Genomic DNA, 23847 nt, shown 5'->3' with positions numbered 1-23847 from the left:
AGAAATGATCCATTTAGGTTCAGGCGAGGGGTGGTTTCTAGATAGAACAGGTGGGAGCAAGATATGAAGCAAAAACAGAGGTAATTGCCATTCCTTGAATTTAACAGACAATTTAAGCTTTTACCAATAGAAATTCCCAAGGGGGTGGTGGCCAAGTGGTTAATGCGCTTGGTTTCAGTGCAGAAAGTTCCGGGTTCAAATCCCACTCCTGCCACATTTCTCCATGTAATGTGGAGTTGTGTCAGGAAGGGCATCCAGTGTAAAACCTGTGCCAATTCAACATGCAGATCCACCTTGGATTTTGCTGTGGCGACCTCGAGTGTAAACAAGGGAGCAGCCGAAGGGACTTTACTTTTTACCAACAGAAATTCCCAAATCTCTTTGTCTCTTCAGTCAGTCATTTTTGTTGGCATCTTCCTTCACAGAGGTCTTCAACTTCAACATCAGATACTGTTATTCTGATTTTATGCTGGTTGTGTGACACAAGTATCATCAGCACAACCACTCACTCACTGGGAATCCTCTGGACTTTGATCTGGGCTATTGGACATTACATGGACTTTGTACCAGGATAACAGGTTAAAGACTGATTTGAATATTTACTTTTATTTACCACATAAAGTCACTGTGCTACATGGGTCGGGCATTAGACCTGCTTTTCAGTGCTCTAAAGCGCAAATACTTTCTTATGACAGTTGATAGGAATGCAACAGCTTTGCCCCTGACCACACCCAATTTATAGACAAACACCGACAGGGACACAGATGAAAACAAGGGCTTTAGTTATAACAGGAAAATCGGATCTCGTGCTGCTTTGCACACGGTGGATAATGGAGCCGTGGGTGACATGTAGTGTTCTGAACATATGTGTCATATGACCCCCTTTAAAGCACATCATGTTGAGGTGAATGTGTAAATATAAGTGAGATATTCCAGCTGTATTCTGGATTTCCACTTCGTCACTCTGCCCATTTTTGCCTCTCATGCTTTTCCCTTTTTGACTGTTTCTACCTCCTTTTATGGCCATTCAGACATTCTTATACTTAACAGGATTAACGTCTCCAAAAGGGATTTTGAACAAGATGATTAGTTTACTGCTTTGCCAACTCCAACCCAGTCCCCACCACACACACACATAGCTCCACAGGAACCCCTGGTTAGCTGGACCTGGAAGAACCTCTTAGTAGTAGCGAGTGTACAAAAGAGGCTCAGAAACTGTATAACACTAGGTGAGAGTGTGTGTGTCTAGTGTGAGAGAGGACGAGGAGGGAGGGTAAAGGATGAAGGGCTGCAAGTGTGAGAATTGAGTGCTGCTCTTTCATGGCCAGGTCTTCTTAGACACGCAGAGCGTCAAAAGCTCCTCTTATTCTGAAAAGACGCTTTAGAAAAGCAGCACTAAGCTCTTAACACTGGGGACCTCTCTCAGTCACGCACGCTCACACACATATCCTGGGCCACCAGAGGTGAAAAGTAAACAGAAAGGAAGCCAGTAGATGGGAAGAAAGACAGAGTGTGCATGATGCAATTTTAGATAAAGAAGATTTTGAGTTACGGTGCATCCGGAAAGTATTTGCAGCGCTTCACTTTTTCCACATTTTGTTATGTTACAGCCTTATACAAAAATGAATAAAATTCATTTTTTCCCCTCAAAATTCTACACACAATACCCCATAATGACAATGTGAAGAAAGGTCTTTTGAGATTTTTGCAAATTTATGAGAAATGAAAAAAAAAAATAAATCACATGTACTGTAAGTATTTACAGCCTTTGCCATGAAGCTCAAAATTGAGCTTAGGTGCATCCTGTTTCCACTGATCATTCTTGAGATGTTTCTACAGCTTAATTGGAGTCCACCTGGGGTAAATTTAGTTGATTGGACATGATTTGGAAAGACACATACCTGTCTACATGTAAGGTCCCACAGTTGATAGTGCATGTCAGAGCACAAACCAAGCATGAAGTCAAAGGAATTGTCTGTAGATGTCTGAGACAGAATTCTCTTGAAGCCCAAATCTGGGGAAGGGTATAGAAACATTTCTGTTGCTTTCAAGGTCTGAACGAGCACAGTGGCCTCCATCATCAGCAAATGGAAGAACTTCAGATCCACCACTACTCTTCCTAGAGTTGGCCACCCGTCTAAACTGAGTGATCGGGGAGAAGGGCCTTAGTCAGGGAGGTGACCAAGAACCCGATGGTCACTCTGTTAGAGCGTCAGCATTACTCTGTGGAAACAGGAGAACATTTCAGAAGAACAACCATCTCTGCAGCAATCCACCAATCAGACCTGTATGGTAGAGTGGTCAGACGGAAGCCACTCCTTAGTAAAACACACATGACAGCCCTCCTGGAGTTTGCCAAGAGCCATCTGAAGGACTTTAAGGACATGAGAAACACAATTATCTGGTCTGATGAGACAGAGATCGAACTCTTTGGCATGAATGCCAGGCATCATGTTTGGAGGAAACCAGGCACCATCACTACAATGAAGCATGGTGGTGGCAGCATCATGTTGTGCGGATGTTTTTCAGCAGCAGGAACTGGGACACTAGTCAGGATTGAGGGAAAGATTTATGCAGCAATGTATAGAGACATCCTGGATGAAAACCTGCTCCAGAGCGCTCTTGATCTCAGACTGAGGCATCTATTTAGCTTTCAGCAGGGCAATGACCCTAAACACACAGCCAAGATATCAAAGGAGTGGCTTCAGGACAACCCTGTGAATGTCCTTGTGTGGCCCAGCCAGAGCTCAGACCTGAATCTGATTGAACATCTCTGGAGAGATCTGAAAATGGCTGTGCACTTCATTCAACTTGATGGAGCTTGAGAGGTGCTGCAAAGAGGAATGGGCAAAACTGCGCAAATATAGGTGTGTTAAGCTTGTGGCATCATATTCAAGAAGACTTAAGGCTGAAATTGCTGCCAAAGGTGCATCAACAAAGTATTGAGCAAAGGGTGTGAATACATATGTAAACGTGACTTCTTAGTTTTATTTACTTATTTATTTTATTAATAAACTTGCAAAAACTTCCCAAAAAAATCATATTGTCATTATGGGTATTGCGAGTAGAATTTTGATGGAAAAATTTAATTTACTTCATTTTGGAATAAGGCTGTAGCATAACAAAATGTGGAAAAACTGAAGCGCTGTGAATACTTTCCAGGTACGCAGTACGTCCGTACTCTGTGTATTTGCATGTGTGTAACTTGTTTGCACACTGTTATGAAAATGGTTTCTCACACACCCCTGCTGCAACTGTCCTCAGAACTCATTAAATTTAACTTCAGGTTCCTATGTGCCAATCGAAATTCCTCCCAGTGTATCTACTGAAAAAAAAAACATGGATGTCAACAGTAAATTCCTATTTAATGGCAGGTTTGTGAACATTACAGATATTTACAGAGGAGCTGCATGAATTATTTCATTAGCTAATTATTAGCATATGTCATTTATTTGGGTCCCCGTAGTGATTTTCCAGTCAGGCTGGGATTTGAAACAAGGATCCTCTGGTCTCAACCACTAGACCATCACCTCCATGATATTGTTGAGGTGGTAAAGTGTAATAAGATAATTGACCTTATAATTTATTTCTTAATTTTTACTTTTACCAATGGACAGAGCATATTTTCTGCCAGCAGTTCCTTAGTTTGTGTTGGTTACTATGGCCAATGCAGATGGTCACCCCACTGAGTCCGGTCTGCTTGGGGTTTTGTCCTATAATCAAAAAACACCTGAAGGAGTTCTTTCTTACTACTGTTGCTTAGGGGTTAGCACCTTTTGGTGACTTACATATGTTGTGATTTGGTGGTGTCCAAATAAACTGACAAACATTGACTAGATAACTCAGAAAGTTTCAGATATCACTGAAAAGATTTTACAAGTGTATGCAGTGGCGGCGCCAGGACATTTTTGTTGGGGGAGCTGAGGGGGAGCTGGGGTAAAAATTGGAGGGGCTCCACAAAATGTCGTTGAAATGAACAATATATAGTAAATTGCTTTATAAATACCAAGGTATATGTTTTAGTCACCCGTGCTCATCTAAAATGTGGTATCAATGCACACACACCACTTAGAATGATTGCAAATTCAGTAAACGTGCACATAGGTATAAACAAAGATAAGTGAACTTTTAAGAGTGGCCGTAATAAATATTTAGGAAACCTACATTTTTGGAGTATGGAGTTAAGTTTGTCTCATTAATACTTGCAAATGCACAGAGGGTGATTTACAAATATCCTTTGATTTGTACACGTGCTTTGTGATCCACAAACACAAATTTCTGATTTGTAACTTGTGTGTAGGTTTTTACAAATAAATGTTTATTTGCAAAACTGAAAATTCTGTTTGTGAAGGGTGATTCAGCATTGGTGGATCACCAAACACACACATTCATCACTTTGCTCAGTTACACAATATTGAGACATTCTCAGCGCAAAACTGCAGTTGAGATCCACAAATATGTCAGTCGCTATTCACATTATTGGCAGAATTATTGGGGGGGATGAGGGGGGGGCTTGGCTCATTATTGTGTGGGCTTAAGCCCAACCCCCCACTTGGCGCCGCCGCTGAGTGTATGTAGGTGTGGGATTTCGTTATGTAGAATTTTGACTAGTAACATTAACTTTGCAAGCTAAAACAAAATCAACATGTCCGATTTGTACATTTAATGTGTCCATTTATACTTTAGGTTCAGTTCTCAACTTGTTCATACTGTTTTAACTGTTCAGAATGCTTCTTCTTCTGGGCTTCTAATGTTACACTTTCTGCTACCCCGTGTTGTGCTGCACCCAGTGGTGAACAAAATGCAGCACCAGCATGTAGTTAAATCCTGAAGAACGTGGTTCATTCCAATGTTTCATGGAAAATGAATGTCAACACTATACAAGTGAAAGTATTATATCAATGTGCATCATATTGCACTGAATCAAATCACACTGCATCATGTTTCCATAATAAGACCTATCGGTCCTGAATCATAGGAGGGAGGGATGCACGCCCATGCAGTGTATTTTTGGAGAACCACTTACTGTGGATCCTCCAAAGGGATGTTTTTTGAGGATGAGTGTTATAGTTAGGGATATTCATATTTCAAATATTTTCAGTCATCCAGCAATAACTGTGGTATTTGTCTCAAAAGCTACTGGACTTGTTTGCAGCCACTGAGTAGTAGTAAAGAGTAATGCAGCACACAAAAGGTGAGAACACAAGTTCATAGCTCGAACGTTACCACATCTTCATGTGGCCTCGGCACATTTGTAGCAGCAGTCTGTCTGGCCTTTGGCTTCCCATTTTTCATGAAGCTTCTTAACTTAGCAGCATGATGGAGGCCCCAAGTTCCCGTGTGACTTTAATACATCCGGACTTTCAAACATAACCCCCTCCCACACACACACACACACACACACACACACACACACACACACACACACACACACACACACACACACGCAACGGGAGTTTCTTTTAATGAAGGTAACCTTCCCGGTTTAGGCACAGGGCAGAGGTGAGGGGTTAAACCCTGGGGAAGTCTATAAAGAGGAAGAGCAAGAGAGGAGAGTGGAAGCTTTAGGTTTGAGAGAGAAAACGACAGAGGGACTAAAGCGGGGGAAAGGGGTGAGTGGGTGGGAGATCCACCAAATGATTTAACTAAAGCTGAAATTGAATCAGGTGTCTTGGCGCCGAGCTGAGTGGGAAAATCCACTCCTAAGTCCCTAAGAAGTCAATTTCCTACATTGGGTACTTTGGTTTTATTCTCTGTCGCCCTCTCTTCCTGCCCAGCACTCTCACTCTCTCCCTTGCACTCTGGTGGTCTGCATAATGAATAGAATTTAACGTGGCCTCCCTCCTTAGGAGCCCTTGAAGACTGTCAATCATATGCATGAACGTCTGCGTAAATGTGCACATGCCGATTGTCGAGAATGTAGGCGCTGACACATGGAATAAAATGTTTTCTGACCATTTCAGTGTCTTGCCATGACTTCATCTCACTCATTTCACCGCATACTTTCAACCTGTCCTTCCTGTAATCTCACCGTTTAACAATAATTAAGATATGTCTTGTTGGCCTGTATGGTCCGAGCTGAGTGCGTCCCTCAGGTGTGTTACACGTGTAGTTGGTGTGCTGATACGCAGTCAAACTAACTGCTCACATAAATTGTCAACAGGTTCCACATCAGCGGGCGGAGACTGGAAGTTGGATGTCCATACGGTGCATGTTTGTGTCAGGTCGAGAGGAACTTTCAGCATGTGTATTTGGTTTTGGAGTTCCAGCAGATAAAGGAGCACGGCTGTGTTCCAACACCCCACCCCACCCCATTCCTGTAAAAACAGTATCAGGATACACTCCATATGATTGATTAAGACCAGCCGCAGTGTTTTTGTGCGCACAAATGTGTGTGTGTTTGCAGTGTGTGTGTAAAATTCCAAAGGTGAAACTCTTTTTCATCGACATCTCTTAAAGTCACCTTCTAGGCTCTTGTTTGATCTCAAAGAGCTGTGGGACGTGGTGTGATTCTCCTTTGTGTGTGTGTGTGTGTGTGTGAGAGAGAGAAAGAGATAATAAAATATGAAAATATTTCTTTTACAAATCCATTCAGATCTGCAAATAATACATCTGCTGTCTTCTTGTCAGTCTGATTTCACAGACTAAAAGCTTCAATGCAATCATGTAATTTAAAATGCAAAGCAAACAAAATGCAAAGCAAACAATCTTAATGACAAAGCAAATATATATATATATATATATATATATATATATATATATATATATATATATATATATATATATATATATATATATATATATATATATATAATATTTATTTTATAGGCAATAAAATAAAATAAGTTCTCCAATAGGGTGTGCCCCGCCTTTTGCCTAATAACCGCTGGGCAGTGGTGGGCACAGTTCCGCTAATCCACTAATTAGTTAAACTAACATTTTTGTTAGCGGATTAGCTTTTCAGCTAACTTTGAAGACGATCACTGGACCAATTAGCTTCCACTAACTTTCAGTCCGCTAACATTTTATTTGCTGGCATAGTGAGTAAAGCTTAATGGTCAGAAACAGTGATAAAACCTAAAAACATATTAATTCCTGCCGTGTGCAACTGCTATTGCAAAGAAGAAAAAAAAAGTAATTTACTTTCAACCAGAGGTGGGTGGATCGATCCTAATATCGATAATATTGATACTAACGCTGGTATTGATATTGAACGATCCTCATGTAAAAATCGATACTCAAGCTTTTTTTCTCTCTCGCACGCACTGACTGATGTGCACACAGATTCATCAAAGTCTACTCTCTGTCTGTAAGAGCAGCACTGCGCCATGTCCCACAACATGAAGCAGCGCACCCTTGTATTGTGGTTTGTCAGCCCTTTACCTCAGGAGATTTTAAGTTGTGTTGAGTGATATTTTTTTAAACAAAAACGTTGATTGTGATAATAAAGTAGTTTGTTGTCACGTACAGTGTTTGGCGTAATTCTATCCTAGGTCTTTTGGATCCTTTGGATCTATGAAGCTTAGTAAGTCCCTTCAGCTGCTCCCTTGTTTGCTCTCGGGGTCGCCACAGCAAATCCAAGGTGGATCTGCATGTTGAATTGGCACAGGTTTAAAAAAAATCGGTATTGATATCGGCAATACTGGGCCTGTATTTACTTGGTATTGGATCAATACCAAAAATTTTCAGTATCGCCCACCTCTACTTTCAACATGCTAATAGACAGTGGGCAGGAGACATGAAGCACAAAGCACCTTTCACTCATGGTTTCATTTAAAACTAACTAATTCCGGACAGTTTATAGAAATTAAAGGTAAAGTGAAAATATGATATTGCACATATTTATTAACGTAATGTACTAATTCCTGAAGGTTTGAGCGTTAGACACATGCTGAAAGACATTCTGGGAAATTTAAATGATCTGCTCTCATCACTAGATGAGACATGACATTATTAGAAGTGAAATCAAATCATAAAGGCACAGAAATGACTTCAAATCATTAAAGTACAGAAGTGACACACACAATCGACCTTATATAAATATACTTGCTTCGCAGCAGGTACACCTGCTAGTATATTTTATATATATACATACATATATATATATATATACATACATACATATACATATATATATATTCAGTTCTCACAGTGTGTCTATAAAAAAATCTAAAAAAGAAGGGCATTAGAATATAATGTATTTTAGGATGTGTAGTTGAATATATCTACCTATATAATATTAATATGCATTATCACAAAGATTATTCAGCATTTAAATTATGCTATGAATGAAAGAAGTGTGAAAAAATACTGATTTTTGACTGCAAAACAAAAAGTTAATAAACATCAAATAAATAGTGTTAAATTTTTTTTTGGTGGGGAGGGGTAAATGAATGATACCTGCAACACTGATTATGTGATCACGGCTCAAAGAATGTAAATAATGTGGTAACCTTCAACAGATTAGCATGCTGTACGTCACAATGCCACTGTGTGGGTCAAGAGCTGGAAGGTGAAAGGTCAGTGGTCAGATCTGCCCCTTCGGTTCATGTTGGTCTGGTAGCCGTTTGCGAAATTGTTACAGCAAAGTTTTTGTTTTCTCTCCAGTGTGTTTGAGATTTTTGTTGGTCAGACATGTATTTCTCAAATTAATCTGCACCATTCAGCCGCTTGAATTGCTTCTCATTTACTATACAAATTAATACTCCTGCATAAAACACTTCAAATGCCAAGTGTTATAAACTCTAAACAGAGACTTGAACACATGGTGTCACTTGTAATTTTTTCCACCTGCTCTGCTGATTGATTTTATATATATATATATATATATATATATATATATATATATATATATATATATATATATATATATATATATATATTCCAGATGATGAGCCTGTCTTGGTTTTTAGAAATTCATTTTGACCTTTGGTGTGTGTCCTTTTTGAGTATAATCATGCTGTAGTGTATCTCCTACTTAAGAAATCAAAAGTTTTAGTGTGAAAAAAAAAACATCAGTACAATTGATTTGTAGCACAGATATGAAATGAACTATTACTTGCTTGAGATGCAGATTTTTAATAAGGCTTAATTCTTCTTTATCTTCACTAAGCTTTTTGTACAGTTGACTACATTATTTTAAAAGCCAATCTGAAAATCTTAATTGCCACTGGATTTGATTAATTTTAATTGAGCTCACAGGTCTGTCTCTGTATTTATTGTTTGAGCTCTGTCCATAAGTGCGCCACTCACCTGTGGCATCGCTCATGTGTTCATTCTGAGCTCCTTAACATTCCTCACTTATGCTTTTGCTGGGCCAAATCATCTATTCACACAAAATATAATTACATCACTATGCAGATGACATGCACTCTATGCACCATAAAATGCCAGTGTCAATGTGTTTTCCTCCAATATGTCTTGCCTGTCAAAATCTTTCTGATCAGGCGTGCACATAACTGGTGCTCATGCACACTAAAAATCAATGATGCACCGTAGAAAACAGACAGAAGCACTTCTCTGGAGGCAAGTGATGATGACAGATTGTAGGAAAAGCACTTTCCTCCATGTTTTCTACTGCACATCATTAAATTTTAGCATGTACGAGCACTGTGAGCACCAGTTATGTGCATGCCTGTTTATTATTTCCTGCCTGAGGTCCCAGACAGCCCAACTGCACATCACATGCTTGTTTTGATACTTTTTCTATTTTTTATTTTTTTTAAAGAGTTGTAGACTCTCATCCACTTCATGCTACAGAATCTGGAGATAAGCACCAACACGCCTCAGGGCCTGTGTAATAATAATAATAATAATAATAATAAATTAAGCTTGTATAGTGCTTCTCATCTGCAGAGACAAATCTCAAAGCACTTCACAGGTAAAAGACTATGATAAAACTAAATGAATAAAATAATAAAAATGATTAAATCATTCAAATAAAATAATAAACTAACTGAAAAATAAGATTATAATAAAGATAGTAGCAGGTGGACAACTATAAAAGCTTATTGAAAGGTCTGCCAGTAGAAGAGGGTCTTAAGGCCAGTTTTAACGTGTAGGACATCTTGTATTGCTGCGCTGATACTTTTTTGCTTATCATGATACTATTCTATTTTTATTTAATGACGGCTTCAATTATTGGATATGGCTGCAGATAAGGGAGTCATATCCCATGTGGTTGTGACTACAGGTATGGGTATATTCAAGTAGCTCTATTATCTTTGGTTTTTACTTTCTGTGGTTACAGCACAACGGGATATCGTGGGATTTCCACGATATCATGTGATGTCCACCAAAATTTAAAATGGCAACACAAGTTCTACAAAAAGATCAAGATTCACATTGTTGAAGATTTTTGTTGTGTTTCTTTCTTTCTTTTTAACGAAACCTCTCATCACTCTGTGGCACTACAGGGTTCTGTCATACCTGCTCAGAGTTTAGGAGCACCGCTGCACAGGAACATCTTGTACCTGTAGCCACATTCTTAATTATTTGGTTTAATTGTTAAAGGGGTCACTAACACTAGCACTAACACACCCCCATACCATCATGGATGCTGGCTTTTGAACTTTGCTCTGGCAGCAATCTGGATGGTCTTTTTCCTCTTTTGTCCGGAGAGCACGATGGCCATGATTTCCAAAAACAATTTGAAATGTGGAGTTATCAGACCACAGCACACTTTTCCACTTTGCATCTGTCCATTTCAAATGAGCTCGGGCCCAGAGAAGGCGGCACCGTTTGTAGATGTTGTTGATGTATGGCTTTCACTTTGCATGGTAGAGTTTTAACTTGCACTTGTAGATGTAGCAACGAACTGTGTTAACTGACAATGGTTTTCTGAAGTGTTCCTGAGCCCACGCAGTAAGATCCTTCACACAATGATGTCGGTTTTTAATGCAGTGCTGCCTGAGGGATCAAAGGTCACAGGCACTCAATGTTGGTTTTCGGCCTTGCTGCTTACATGAAGAAAGTTCTCCAGATTCTCTGAATCTTCTGATTATATTATGGACTGTAGATGATGGAATCCCTCAATTCCTTGCAACTGAACATTGAGAAACATTGCTCTTAAACTGTTGGACTATTTTTTTTCACGCAGTTGTTCACAAAGTGGTGATCCTCGCCCCATCTTTGCTTGTGAACAGCTGAGCCTTTTGGTGATGCTCCTTTTATACCCAATCATGACACTCACCTGTTTCCAATTAGGTTTTCTTTGAGCATTCATCAACTTTCCCAATCTTTTGCTGCTCCGTCCCAACTTTTTTGAAATGTGTTGCAGGCATCCATTTCAAAATGAGCAAATATTTGCACAAAAACAAAAAAGTCTATAAATTTGAACATTAAATATCTTGTCTTTGTGGTGTATTCAATTGAATATAGGTTGAAGAGGATTTGCAAATGATTATATTTTCTTTTTATTTACATTTCACACAATGTCCCAACTTCATTGGAATTGGGGTTGTATGATTACGGATGGGTACACACACACACACACACACATACACACAGCACCTTTGGTGTGTTACTGGCTGCATCAGAGTTTGTGTGTCTTTGTATATTCCAAGCTGCACTTTGGTTAAAGCGGCTGCAAATTAAATCGCACACCACGTGCACATCCATCACTCACTCCTTAAAAGCGAGGGTGAGGGTGGGGAAGGACAGACAAGTGTTGAGAAAACAGTCAGTCTGAGGAAAGTGGAGGTCACTAGTGCCCCCTACAGGTGGCTTGAGCATTTCCATGAGTTGGATGGATGTTCAAAGAGAAGAATTGAATTTCTTCAGCGTCTGGATGTGTGGACACCTGTCAGAAGGAGCAGTTTTGCGTGAATGAAAGATGAATAGAGACAGTTGATTGTACTTGGTAAAGATGTTCTTTGTGCGCAGTGAACTCAATTTTGCAGATGATCCGTCTGCCTCTGAAGTTACCCGGCTGCAGAATGGTGATTACATCAAGTACTTGTGCCGCAAAGAAAGTGTCCCTGTGACAGCTTCGCTTAACCATCATCCACTTTATCTCTCTCTCTTTCTTTCTGTCCAGCGATCTGAGTGAGAACCAGATTCAGGGGGTTCCAAGGAAAGCTTTCAGGGGAGCCGTGGAGATCAAGAACCTGTAAGTGACCCTTTCCTCATGTGTGTCTGTGTACGGGTACACATCTGTCACTTGCTTTTCAGCATGTTTGCAAATGTGCACGACCCCCGTATGCTTGTGCATCAATATTTCATTGTGTTAAATGTCAGGCGCTTCCTGCTCGCTGTATTGAGTGGCACCACAGCTCGTTAGCGGTGTGTGCTTGCCACCGTGCGTGCTGTGTGGATGTCATGCCACTGGCATTTCTGTTGTTTTCTCTCTGTGTTCTCCCCCAGCGGTAATGATTGAAGATAATTATTGGTCATTTTGCAGGTAGAGTAATTTCCCCGCAGTAATAGTGCAAATATGGATTTTCCAACTGTTTTGCTGCATCCGAGTCTCCGGATCAGATAGTTTATTTTTTTAAATGCCTTGCAATTATTCTAAAAGGACAGGACGCGTGTGCATTAGCATGCAGGTGCCAGCACATGATTTACTGTCCTTATGTCTTAATTAAATTGTTTCAGCAAAGCGATTCTAAGAAGGAGACGAGGTAAAGAGAGGAGCATACAAATTAGACAACAAAGGAGAGGAGACGGGGGAATGGCTGCATGGACAAAGTATGTTGAGAAATGTATCCATCAAGAACACAGAGAGGGAGTGATGGAAAGAGACAAACGAAGGCATTGATGACTTTGACACGGGAGTTGATGGATTTTTCCAGTTGTCTGGATTTAATTTTCTCCTGAAGCTATACCTCAACACACCTTTACATACTACAGCTGATTTCTCGTGCGTGTGTGTGTGTGTGTGTGTGTGTGTGTGTGTGTGTGTGTGTGTGTGTGTGTGTGTGTGTGTGTGTGTGTGTGTGTGTGTGTGTGTGTAGCCAGTTGGACTACAATCACATCAGCTGTATTGAAGATGGAGCCTTCAGAGCGCTGCGTGACCTTGAAGTACTGTGAGTATTCTATTTATTCACAGAATTGGTAACAGCCATGTGCAAAAGTTTTCATGTTTAGTGTGAAATAATGACAAGTTGATGTATTTATAAATACATCTAATGTTGTTACTTTTCTCATTTAAAACTGCATCATTTGTTTTCACTTTTACGTGGTTTCCAGTAATTTATAATAAAATCATGTGTAATTACAGCGGGTAAAACAAGTATTGAACATGTCACCATTTTTCTCAGTAAATGTATTTCTAAAGATGTCAGTAACAACCCAAGTAATCCATAGATGCAAAGAAACCAAAACAAATAAGTACAGAAATTAAGTTATATGTAATAAAATGAAATGACACAGGGAAAAAGTATTGAACACGCATACTGAAATGTATTTAATACGTTGTACAAAAGCCTTTGTTGGTAATGAAGCTTCAAGGTGCCTCCTGTATGGAGAAACTAGTGGCATTCACTGCTCACGTGTGATTTGGGCCAATTCTTCCACACAAATTGTCTTCTGGACCTCTTCTATGAACTGATCTTTAGTTCTTTCCATAGATTTTCTATTGTATTCAAGTCGGGTGATTGGTTGGGCCATTCTAGCAGCTCTATTTTTTCATTTCATTTCATTTTCATTTGCCTGAAACCAATTGATAGTTTCCTTGGCTGTGTGTTTGGGATCTTGCTGAAATGTCCACCTTCATTTTATCTTCATCATCCTGGTAGACGGCAGCACATTTTTTTTTTTTAATCAAGGATGTCTGTGCATTTTTCCATTCATCCTTCCTTCAATTATATGAAGTTTGCCAGTGCCGTATGTTGAAAAACAGCCCCACATCATGATGTTCCCACCTCCAAACTTCACTGTTGGTCTGGTGTTTTTGGTGTGATGTGCAGTGCCATTTATGGTGCGTCCTATGGCATCCAAAGAGTTCAATTTTGGTCTCATCTGATCAGACTATAGTCTCCCAGTATTACACAGTCTTGTCTAAATGTTGTGTAGCAACCTTTAAATGAGCTTCAACATGCTTTTTCTTCAGCAGTGATGTCTTGTGGGGCGTGTGCATACAGGCCATGACAGTTGAGTTACTTATTGTTTTCTTTGAAACAACAGTATCTGCGCATTCCAGGTCTTTCTGAAGCTCTCCTTGCCTCTTGGACATTGTGGCCCCAACAGTTCTCGCTGACCATTCAGAAGGTTAGAAATCCTTCTGTAACCAATGTCATCAGTATGTTTTGCAAAAGTAAGGTTGTGAAGATCCTGAAAGAATTCTTTGCTTTTACCCATTATGAGATGTTTCTTATGTGAGACCTTGGTAATGACACACCTTTTTATAGGCCATCAGTTGGGATTGAACCAGCTGATATTCATTTGCACTAACAAGGGGCAGGATTGCTTTCTAATTACTGATAGATTTCAGGTGGTGTCTTGGATTCCCAGGCCTTTTTGCATCTCCCTTTCTTCAGGTGTTCAATACTTTTTCCCTGTATCATTTCACATTATTACACATAACTTAATTTGTGGACATCTCTGGTTTGATTTTTTTTGTATGTGTGGATTACTTGGGATGTTACTGACATCAGTTGAAATTTAATGTCAATAAAACCTTTAGAAATATAATTACAGAGAAAAATGGTTACGTGTTCATTACTTGTTTTGCCTGGTGTATATAGGTTTTACAGAATCTTTTTTGTTTGTTTTTATTGTGTTATCATTGGCAAGTGTCTCTGTGATATCATATTCCAGGTAGTAAATGACTTGATAATTAATTTATGGTAGTTGTTGCAGTAAAAATCTCAACTCAACTGAACACTTTTAAAACAACGAGGTTGACCAAAGTGCTGTACACATTAAAACAGAGTAATCAATTAAATGCAGCAATTACAATAAATAGTACTAAAATACATAACACAGTACTATGAATATAATTTAATAAATAAAATATAATTAAAATTAAATTCAAATAAAATTAAAATAAAATTTTGACAGAAGCCCACTTACACTTGAGTAAAAGCCAGAGAGAAGTGGTGCGTCTTTAGGGAAGATGTAAAAACCTTGATCGATCCCGCAGAGCAGATGTGGTGTTCACAGACCATCAACAAACCATCGTAAATGCAACATAAAGCTCATCAAACACTGCTCAGAAACCACCAAGGTGTGGTCAAGATCAAGTGACAGTAGACATTCTTTATCTTCAGCTGCAGCATCTGCTCATCATAATCAGTGTCGAGATTTCATAATGACAAAAATACACAACGCATCCTGCATTTAAAGGAGATTTTGTCACACCTGCCCCACGCAGTGCGAAATATGGCTGCATCTATGTGTCTATACTTTGTAGCATTTTGTACTGGCATCATGATGTATTTGTAATATTTCATATCGATGCGGTGACACTTTGTCAGTTCTAGAAAAGTAGCTCCCATGTGACAGTGTCCTGACAACATGGTGATTATGGCACACAAGCTACCCTTCGTGGGGATCCAACTTTTAGATCTCGACAATTCCTGAAAGTTTAGCCGAATGAGTCTGATGGAAGACTTGATCCAACAGGTACTCAAACTACTTCCTCCCAGATATGTAAGCATATCATGTCCATAAATATCATGTCAGGTGTCGGTGTACATACTCAGTCATCCAGGTAGGTTGAGTCAGGTCAACTGGACTTATTTAGTTCCTTCTTGAAAAGCTTCAAACGCTGATCATTTCAGAACTAATGAAGCTTTTCATAGTGCACACCGCGACGGCACTTTTCTCACTTGCTGAAGTCTGAAGGACAAACTGGATGTTGTTTTGTCTTTAATGATGAGGAAAGTCGGGCAGTAAGAGATGGACTGTTTTATATCAGATAAATGTGTGACATTACAGAAATAAATTAAGATGTGTTTTTTAAACAATCATCACAGCCAGAAGTTCTGATTTAAATACATTGTGCAAAATGCTAAAACTGTTTTCTCTTTCAGTTAAGCAAATTATTGTCCTTGTTGACAAAACAAAAAAATGACGGTGTCTCACGCCATTAAGTGACGTAATAATTCTGCTATAATAATACAATAACATGCTTTTGGAGGGCGGTATGCATTTTCAGAGGCCCGACGTTCATGTCCAGTCGCCCAAAATGACAGTCTAACTCGGGCAAATATCTGTCATTTTGGGCAACAGCATGGATGGAGGGACTCAGAAAATGCATAACGCACGACAACAGCATGTTATTTGCATTATTATCACTTTTTACTGAGATACATAACGCGTAACGAGTACATAAAAAGTTGGCTCACTTTAACTTTTGTCGTGTCGGCTGGCGCGCGCTGCTCTCCAAATTCGGCAGCGCGTCCTCATCAAGCTGGCTGCTGTTCATTGTCGATGTTAATCTACGATACCGGCCTAGCAACGCCTCAGTAAAGTGATAATAATGATCGGTATGATGTTTTTCTACAGTCAATATGTGAATGTTGCATAAAATGTACATTTCAAATGTATGTGCAGGATATTCATTGAACTGTCTTCTCAATTAAAATATATGTTTTTGCAATTTCACATTTTAATTATCTTTTTCTTATTATTCAAATGTTTTATGTGTCACTTTTTGCACATTTGGTGTCTGCACCACTGAGATTAGATTGGTTTAATCAAATGATTAAAGTGATAAGGAGGCACTTTGTAAGTGTGCTTATAATAGAGGAATGTGACAAATACTTAACCAAGTGTGACTTTTTAAATCTTAATTGGAAAGACACCACAATTTACCTCTGACAATAGATAACGTTACACCGACTGCATGCCAGTCACCAGCAGAGGTCATGCTCTGTTACCCGCGATGCTGACTAAGCATTGAATCAATGTCTAATACATACACTATGATGATTAACAGTCCAGTGATTAACAGTCTGAATCCCGTCGTGCACACTGGGAAAGCTCAGTTGTGGCCCTTAAGGAGAACGAAAGGAATAAGCAGACAATTTATCTGTATTTTCTGCTAATTTTTCTCCTCAGCACCCTAAATAACAACAACATCAGCCGACTGTCTGTGGCCAGTTTTAACCACATGCCAAAGCTCAGGACTTTGTAAGTATTTTGTACACTTCAGGTAAACAACACCATTCCTCAAATCGAATGAAAGAACCAAACTCTCCTATCTGCCCCATCCTTAAATCTATTATTGTTGCTCTTGGCATTCCCCTCTGGCTCTCTTTTTGCTCCTCCCTCCCTGCTCCCTCCTGGAATTCCAGCCGCTTGCACTCCACCAACCTGCAGTGTGACTGCCATGTGGCCTGGTTATCAGAATGGCTGCGTCAGCGCCCCCGTTTGGGCCTTTACACGCAGTGCATGGCCCCGCCGCACTTGAGGGGGCACAACGTGGCTGAGGTGCAGAAGAAGGAGTTTGTCTGTTCAGGTGGGTGGAGGGGGATGTCGGGAGGCGTGATGTGCCGCTCTAACTGTTGGGTTGTCTGGTGCGTGAGATACGTTCACATGCAGTTAGCGGCGAACAGACCTTTTCTTCTTGTTTGCTTCTTTCCAACTCCCTTTAATTCACGCCTGTCAAGGTGGGGACGAAGGCAAGTATTCATCTTCAGTTCCCACGTGTTTGCTTTCATGCACTTGTACCTGCTGCAGCTTTGGAAATATGTACGTGATCATGAAGCACTTTACATTCAAGAAGAGTAATACAAAGCGCGCAAGATTCCAAATGATATTAGACAAGGTCACTATCACATCCAGGGAGAGTAAGTCTGAATTGCACACCTTTTTTTAACCTGTCACTTGTTCTACTTTTTCCTCACTGAGCACTGCCAGCTTGAACAGATTTCTCCTTAAGGACACACTCAGCGCAACCTCTTATCCGCAGATAACGTCGCACCTCTGTCTCTCTGTAGGTCACCACTCCTCATCGTATTCCTCCTGCAGTGTTCTCCAGTGCCCGGAGTCATGCACCTGCAGTAACAACATTGTGGATTGCAGAGGGAAGGGAATGACAGAAATCCCCACCAACCTGCCCGAAACCATTACAGAGATGTAAGATACGTGCTTATAAAACTTGCACTGCACCCGCGTGCACGTGCATAAACACAGACTCCTGCATTCGCACTCAACGCGGTGATATTTCTCTTTCTTCCACTTTTTTTCCACATTTCCATTTCCCTCTTTGTCCTTCTGTGTTTCTACCTTCTCTGCTTCACTATTTCATTTGTCTCTGTGCAGTGGAATAAAACCACATATCTGTGAAATGAGAAAGCCTGGTCATGCAGTTACTGTACAAAAAACATAAAGTGGATGGCAGGGGGTGTGTGTGGGGGGGGGCGTACAGACTCATCTGAAGTTCAAGACAAATCAAGACGCTGTCTTAAAAGGGCACATGGAGAAAAGAGAACACATTTGCGTTGCCAGATTTGTAGTAATTTCAAACCAAATGATAGATTAGATTACAGTGGAGCCAAACAGTAGTAGTTGTACTAGTAGTTCCATATAGTGGTCATTTACAATACAGTGCGAAGGTTTTAGATGCATTCAAAGGTTAATGTTTTCTGTGAATTACCAGATTTTTTGATGTGGGCTTTGCTGTTATTTATTGTAGAGATTTTTATGTAGGGCCGTATCACAGAAAAGAGGCGACACTAATAGTTAGCCCCATCATATGTTGTCACACTATTATACTTATCTGATTTATCTGATCACGTAATGCTTTTATGTTCTTGTGTCGATAAATCATGCAGCAGCTTTAAAAGCACTCACTGAACAAAGCAACACTTCCTGGCAGTAGATTTTGGACATTTCTGAGCCCAGCACCTCTGCATAGACCAGCCCCAACTGTGTAAAAACGGCCCCTTTCTCCATATTTACCATTTATTCTAAAATTATAATTTAAGAAGGAAAAAAAGCCCCTTCATACAGTTCCACCTCAAAATGTAACGGTAATTATTTCAGGGTAGAGCTTTTGTTTTTCTTCTTGTATCCTATGTGCATCTACCCCAGATTTTGTTTGTTTGAGATCATTGATGTCAGGTCTGGGAGCCTGTGCTAGAACCGCGCATTGCCATGTCTTTCACACCACAACACCACATTGGGTCCTAGATGGTAACCAACTAGGCAAACAACCGGTCCTTCTGCAGCCCTTGAAAGTAACTGTATCTGCAGGAGCCAAGTAAAATATTGGCATCCCCTTGATCTTCTCCAGCCACTGGAGACCTCAAACCTGAGGCACCTGCATGCTGGATCACGCATGAAGAAACAGGCTACATGGGCAAAATGTTGTAGCCCACGTTCTCTCACAATACAAGTGATACTCCTCATTTGAGTCTCCCTAAGCCACGATAGACTAGACCAGTTGTTCTCAAACCTGGTCCTCAAGTACCATCTCACCAATACATATTGTGTACCAAGTCAAGTACTAACAGTGACCTGAATGAGCTAATCACCTGGTGGCAGAAGAGGGAGAGATGGAAAATATGTTGGTGTTGCTTGAGGACCAGGTTCAGAACCCCTGGTATCTAGATGTCGCCTTAGGTGACTGGTTAGTGACCTAGAATCTCACAACTATACAATAACACACGACGCACCAGGACCACAAAAACCTGAACTTCCATTCTCCTGCAAAGATTGGCATCATGAAACACCTGTTCAGTCCAGTTTTACTAGGAATCTTGCTATCCCACAGCCTGAGGACACAGAGACATGGACATCACTGCTGAGATTAATGAATGTCTCTATAAGTTCACCGCATAGAGATACACATCTCATGGTCAAGTCATGATGTCATTGAAAGCATAGATCACAGTGATGATGCAGGACAATCGCAAACCCAGACACTCTGATTACTTGCGCAGCAATCAGGGTGTCAGTTGACTCACTCAGATCACTGCATCTTCCACAAAGTCAAGGTTAGTCAACCTTTCCTCACCAACAAATGCTCCTAAGCTGCTAGTTTCCACATAACATTATGGAGCCCACACCTATTATTTTAGTAATTAAGTCATCGGTGTTTTCACATATTTCTTGCTTTGTCTGGACATTTTGACATTTTAGTTTGAACACAAATAGCAGGTGAAAAAACTGCCTTGCACCACAGTCCAGACCAAAGGAAATTTGGTCCAACCAACAGAAGTGGTCTTGGTCCAGATCAAACAGAACCATGGCCCAGTGTGCTTGCAGTGAGAAAACACTTTCTCAATGGTCCAGACTTTTGGACAAATTGCAGTGCATCCAGAAATAACATTTTATGTTACAGGCTCATCTCAGAATAGAGTAAATTCATTTTTCCTTCAAACCTCTACTCACAACACCCCATAATGACAACATGAAAAACAAATTTTAAAAAAATTTAAAAACTAAGAAATCACGCGTACATAAGTATTCACACCCTTTACTCAATACTTTGTTGCTGCACCTTTGGCAGCAATTACAGCCTCAAATCTTCTTGAATATGATGCCACAAGCTTGGTGCACCTATCTTTGGGTAATTTTGCCCATTCCTCTCTGCAGCACCTCTCAAACTCCATCAGGTTGGATGGAGAGTGTTGGTACACAGCCATTTTCAGATCTCTCCAGAGATGTTCATGCTAGGGTCATTGCCCTGCTGAAAGCTAAATAGTTGCCTCCATCTGAGGTCAAGAGCACTCTGGAGCAGGTTTTCATCCAGGATGTCTCTGTACATTGCTGCATTCATCTTTCCCTCAATCCTGACTAGTCTTCCAGTTCATGCTGCTGAAAAACATTACCACAGCATGATGCTGCCACCACCATGCTTCACTGTAGGGATGGTTCCTGGTTTCGTCCAAACATAATACCTGGCATTCACGCCAAAGAGTTTAATCTTTGTCTCATCAGACTAGAAAATTTTGTTTCTCATAGTCTGAGAGTTTTGGCAAACTCCACGTGGGCTGCCATGTTCCTTTTACTAAGGAGTGGCTTCCGTCTGGCCACTCTGTCATACAGACCTGATTGGTGGATTGTTGCAGAGATGGTTATTCTTCTGGAAGGTTCTCCTTTCTCCACAGAGGAATGCTGGAGCTCTGACAGAGTGACCATCCGGTTCTTGCTCACCTCCCTGAATAAGGCCCTTCTTTCTCGATCGCTCAGTTTAGACGGGTGGCCAGCTCTTGGAAGAGTCCTAGTGGATCCAATCCATTTACAGATGATGGAGGCCACTGCGCTCATTGGGACCTTCAAAGCAGCAGAAATGTTTCTGGAATGTTTTTGGAATAAGGCTGTAACATAAAAAAATGTGAGAAAAGTGACATGCTCTGAATACTTTCCAAATGCACTGTACAAGTTATTGTCCCCATAAACAGTAGAAGTAGAAAAGAAACAGAGATTAATGCATTGCTGTGCGACTCTCAGTGCTGCTGTCAGTCTGTTTTTCTCATTAAAGATAAAATATAAGCTATGATGGTTAAGTGCTGCCGTGTCCAGCAGGTTAAAGTACCATGGCACCAGTGCAGTTTTTCATCCAAACGTGTGAAATTAAATGAGAACTTTAGAATCAGAGTTCAGAGCAAAGTGACAAATCAGAAAAAAGAACCTATTCATTCATTTTTCTCAGTTTAAACAGAAGGTTTTTGTCTGTGTTAAAACAGAACTCTACACTAAACTGACAACAAGCCGACAGCAGACACATATATGTGTTCTACAGCATTTTCAGTGGTTTCTGTGTATGCAGATATTTCTTGAAATGGTGCAGTGTTTACAGAACACTTTTTGAAAATGACTTTGTGTAGGGAAAGTTTTGTTTCTGTGTGGACAAGGCATATAATGTCAGGACGCAAGTATGTCATGAAAAACTCTTCTCTCCAATCGCAACATTGCAGAGTGAAACCAAACTCACCAGACCAAACATATACAAACATGAACCTCGGTTCTGACCTTGTTTTGGACGTTTATGTGAGAAAAACCTCACAGTCTTTCATCCACTCCACGCTGCAGTATCCGGTAATAAGCACTGGCCCTATGGGCCTCAGAGCATGTATAGGTTTTATTTGCATACTGATAATAACCCGACAGAACAACAAAGCTAATCTCTTGTGCAAAGATAATAAAATGTAATGCTCCTGTGTGATCAGTCAAACGTGTCAGGACTGGACAACGGACTTGAATGGGCCAAATTCAAATAGATCCATTCTGGGGAAATGATTCACAAATGAATAGCTGGTGTGCAAATAATGTTCCAGTGTGAAATGTTTGGAGAACTGTTGCATTGGTTTGTTCCCCCGGCCTGTCTCAGTTTATTTAGGTCTGACACAGGATTTGGATTGGCACATGTTAAAAAGGCAAAGAATCAGTTTTTGGCACTAGTCATCAAAGCATCTTATCTAGAAATTTTTGCCCACAGGAAACAGCAACAGTCAACAGAAAATCTGAGATAGCCGTGTGATAAGTGAACGCTAACTTTGCACCTCAGTGTTCTGTGTATGTTTGGTTGCAGACGACTGGAGCAGAACGCCATCAAGGTGATTCCAGCTGGAGCCTTTTCTCCCTATAAGAAGCTCCGCAGGATGTGAGCACACGAGCACATACACACATATTTCATTTGTATAGTAAGCAAAACTTAGAACAACAGTAAAACTATACCCTGTATAGTATTGGTTAGGTATATCGATTGTGGATAGAGAATCCTTCCAATTGTACTGCAAACCCTTATATTGCATTCACATGTTGACACAAAAACAGTCACACCATGAAGGTTATGGCAGAGGAATTACTGCAATCTGCAAGTGGTAGATGACAATGTGGTAAACCTGGAGTACTAACTAGTCAGATAACAACTGTGCAAGTACTGAATCATCAGATGCAACACTGTTATAGTGTTTCGCCATCTGTGCTACAACAGACTGTTTTAAGTATGGACATCCAATCACAACAACGGTATTGGATCCAATAAAAGGATTTATTAATGATTGGATTCTGGTTTATTCAAGGTAAGTCACGTAGATCAGCTTGCATTCTGTCTTGCTCCACTTAATATGCACCATGCCGACAGAGCTAATAGTCACAAAACATTATGGACAGCACACATACAGCAGCAACACTGCAGTACCTGTTTTAAAAGCATAATATTGCTTCACGTGTGTATTTATGATGGATACCACGTGTTACACTTTACAGGCGGCCAAACGGGTTGCAGTTTCCATATAAATAAGTTTTTCTTGTCATCTTGTCTGTGCTTTCCTCCTGCAAACAGGCACTGTACAAATCTGAAGACACAGAGTCAGAGGACCCCACCACCAACACACGTTTGTGGGTGGAGGTCCACTTTCAAAAGCATTTTCTAGAAATTTTTGCAGATAATATTGTTTGCAAAAATGTTTTTAAAATGTTTGTCATATGTATTTGTTATCACCATCATCATCAGCAGCAGCACACATATATTTTTAACAACAAAAGTCATATATAATCTATTTATTTTGTAAAAATAAATTGATAAAATGAATAAGTACATAAAAATAAAGGGGCAGCTTGGTTTGAAAGTAGTTTTTTTCTTAGGACATTGGAGAGCTGTCCAGTTTTCAGTCATATCCATTGGATTTACTTTAATGTGCTTGCTGTGTGTCCTGTGCAAACTCAAGTATTGGATCAGGAAGCTCAATACTGAATGACTCATCGGGACCAGAGGCAAAAAAAAAAAAAAGCCTGATCAGGATATCGCTATCAAAGAATAAACATCTTCTGAATTTACAGTTTAATTTCTCTATGTTGTCCTGTAAAGCATTCTTGTTTTTACACATGCATATCCAAAATAGAATGCAGAATACGGTTTAAAATTTTTATTTTTGATGTCATATACCAATGTGAAGTGCAAGGTGCCATTCTCACAGCTCACAGTTGTGGAATTTTCCACCCTCCTCA

At 40.1% G+C, this 23847-nt stretch overlaps 1 protein-coding gene across 7 annotated transcripts in view; it reads left to right on the top strand.

The window, feature by feature from the left end:
* slit2 (slit homolog 2 (Drosophila)) overlaps window positions 1–23847 on the top strand; it is a 251610-nt gene that overhangs the window by 158689 nt on the left and 69074 nt on the right. For all 7 annotated transcript variants that reach the window (XM_034189373.1, XM_034189374.1, XM_034189372.1 and 4 more), the window contains 6 exons: window positions 12038–12109; window positions 12954–13025; window positions 17005–17076; window positions 17241–17404; window positions 17886–18024; window positions 22427–22498. In XM_034189373.1, the coding sequence (XP_034045264.1) occupies window positions 12038–12109; window positions 12954–13025; window positions 17005–17076; window positions 17241–17404; window positions 17886–18024; window positions 22427–22498 (591 nt within the window). The remainder of the gene's footprint in view (window positions 1–12037; window positions 12110–12953; window positions 13026–17004; window positions 17077–17240; window positions 17405–17885; window positions 18025–22426; window positions 22499–23847) is intronic.

This window comes from Thalassophryne amazonica, chromosome 15, assembly GCF_902500255.1.
Source record: "Thalassophryne amazonica chromosome 15, fThaAma1.1, whole genome shotgun sequence".
In the NCBI taxonomy this organism is placed as follows: Eukaryota; Metazoa; Chordata; class Actinopteri; order Batrachoidiformes; family Batrachoididae; genus Thalassophryne; species Thalassophryne amazonica.
This window is presented reverse-complemented; position numbering and strand designations above follow the sequence as displayed.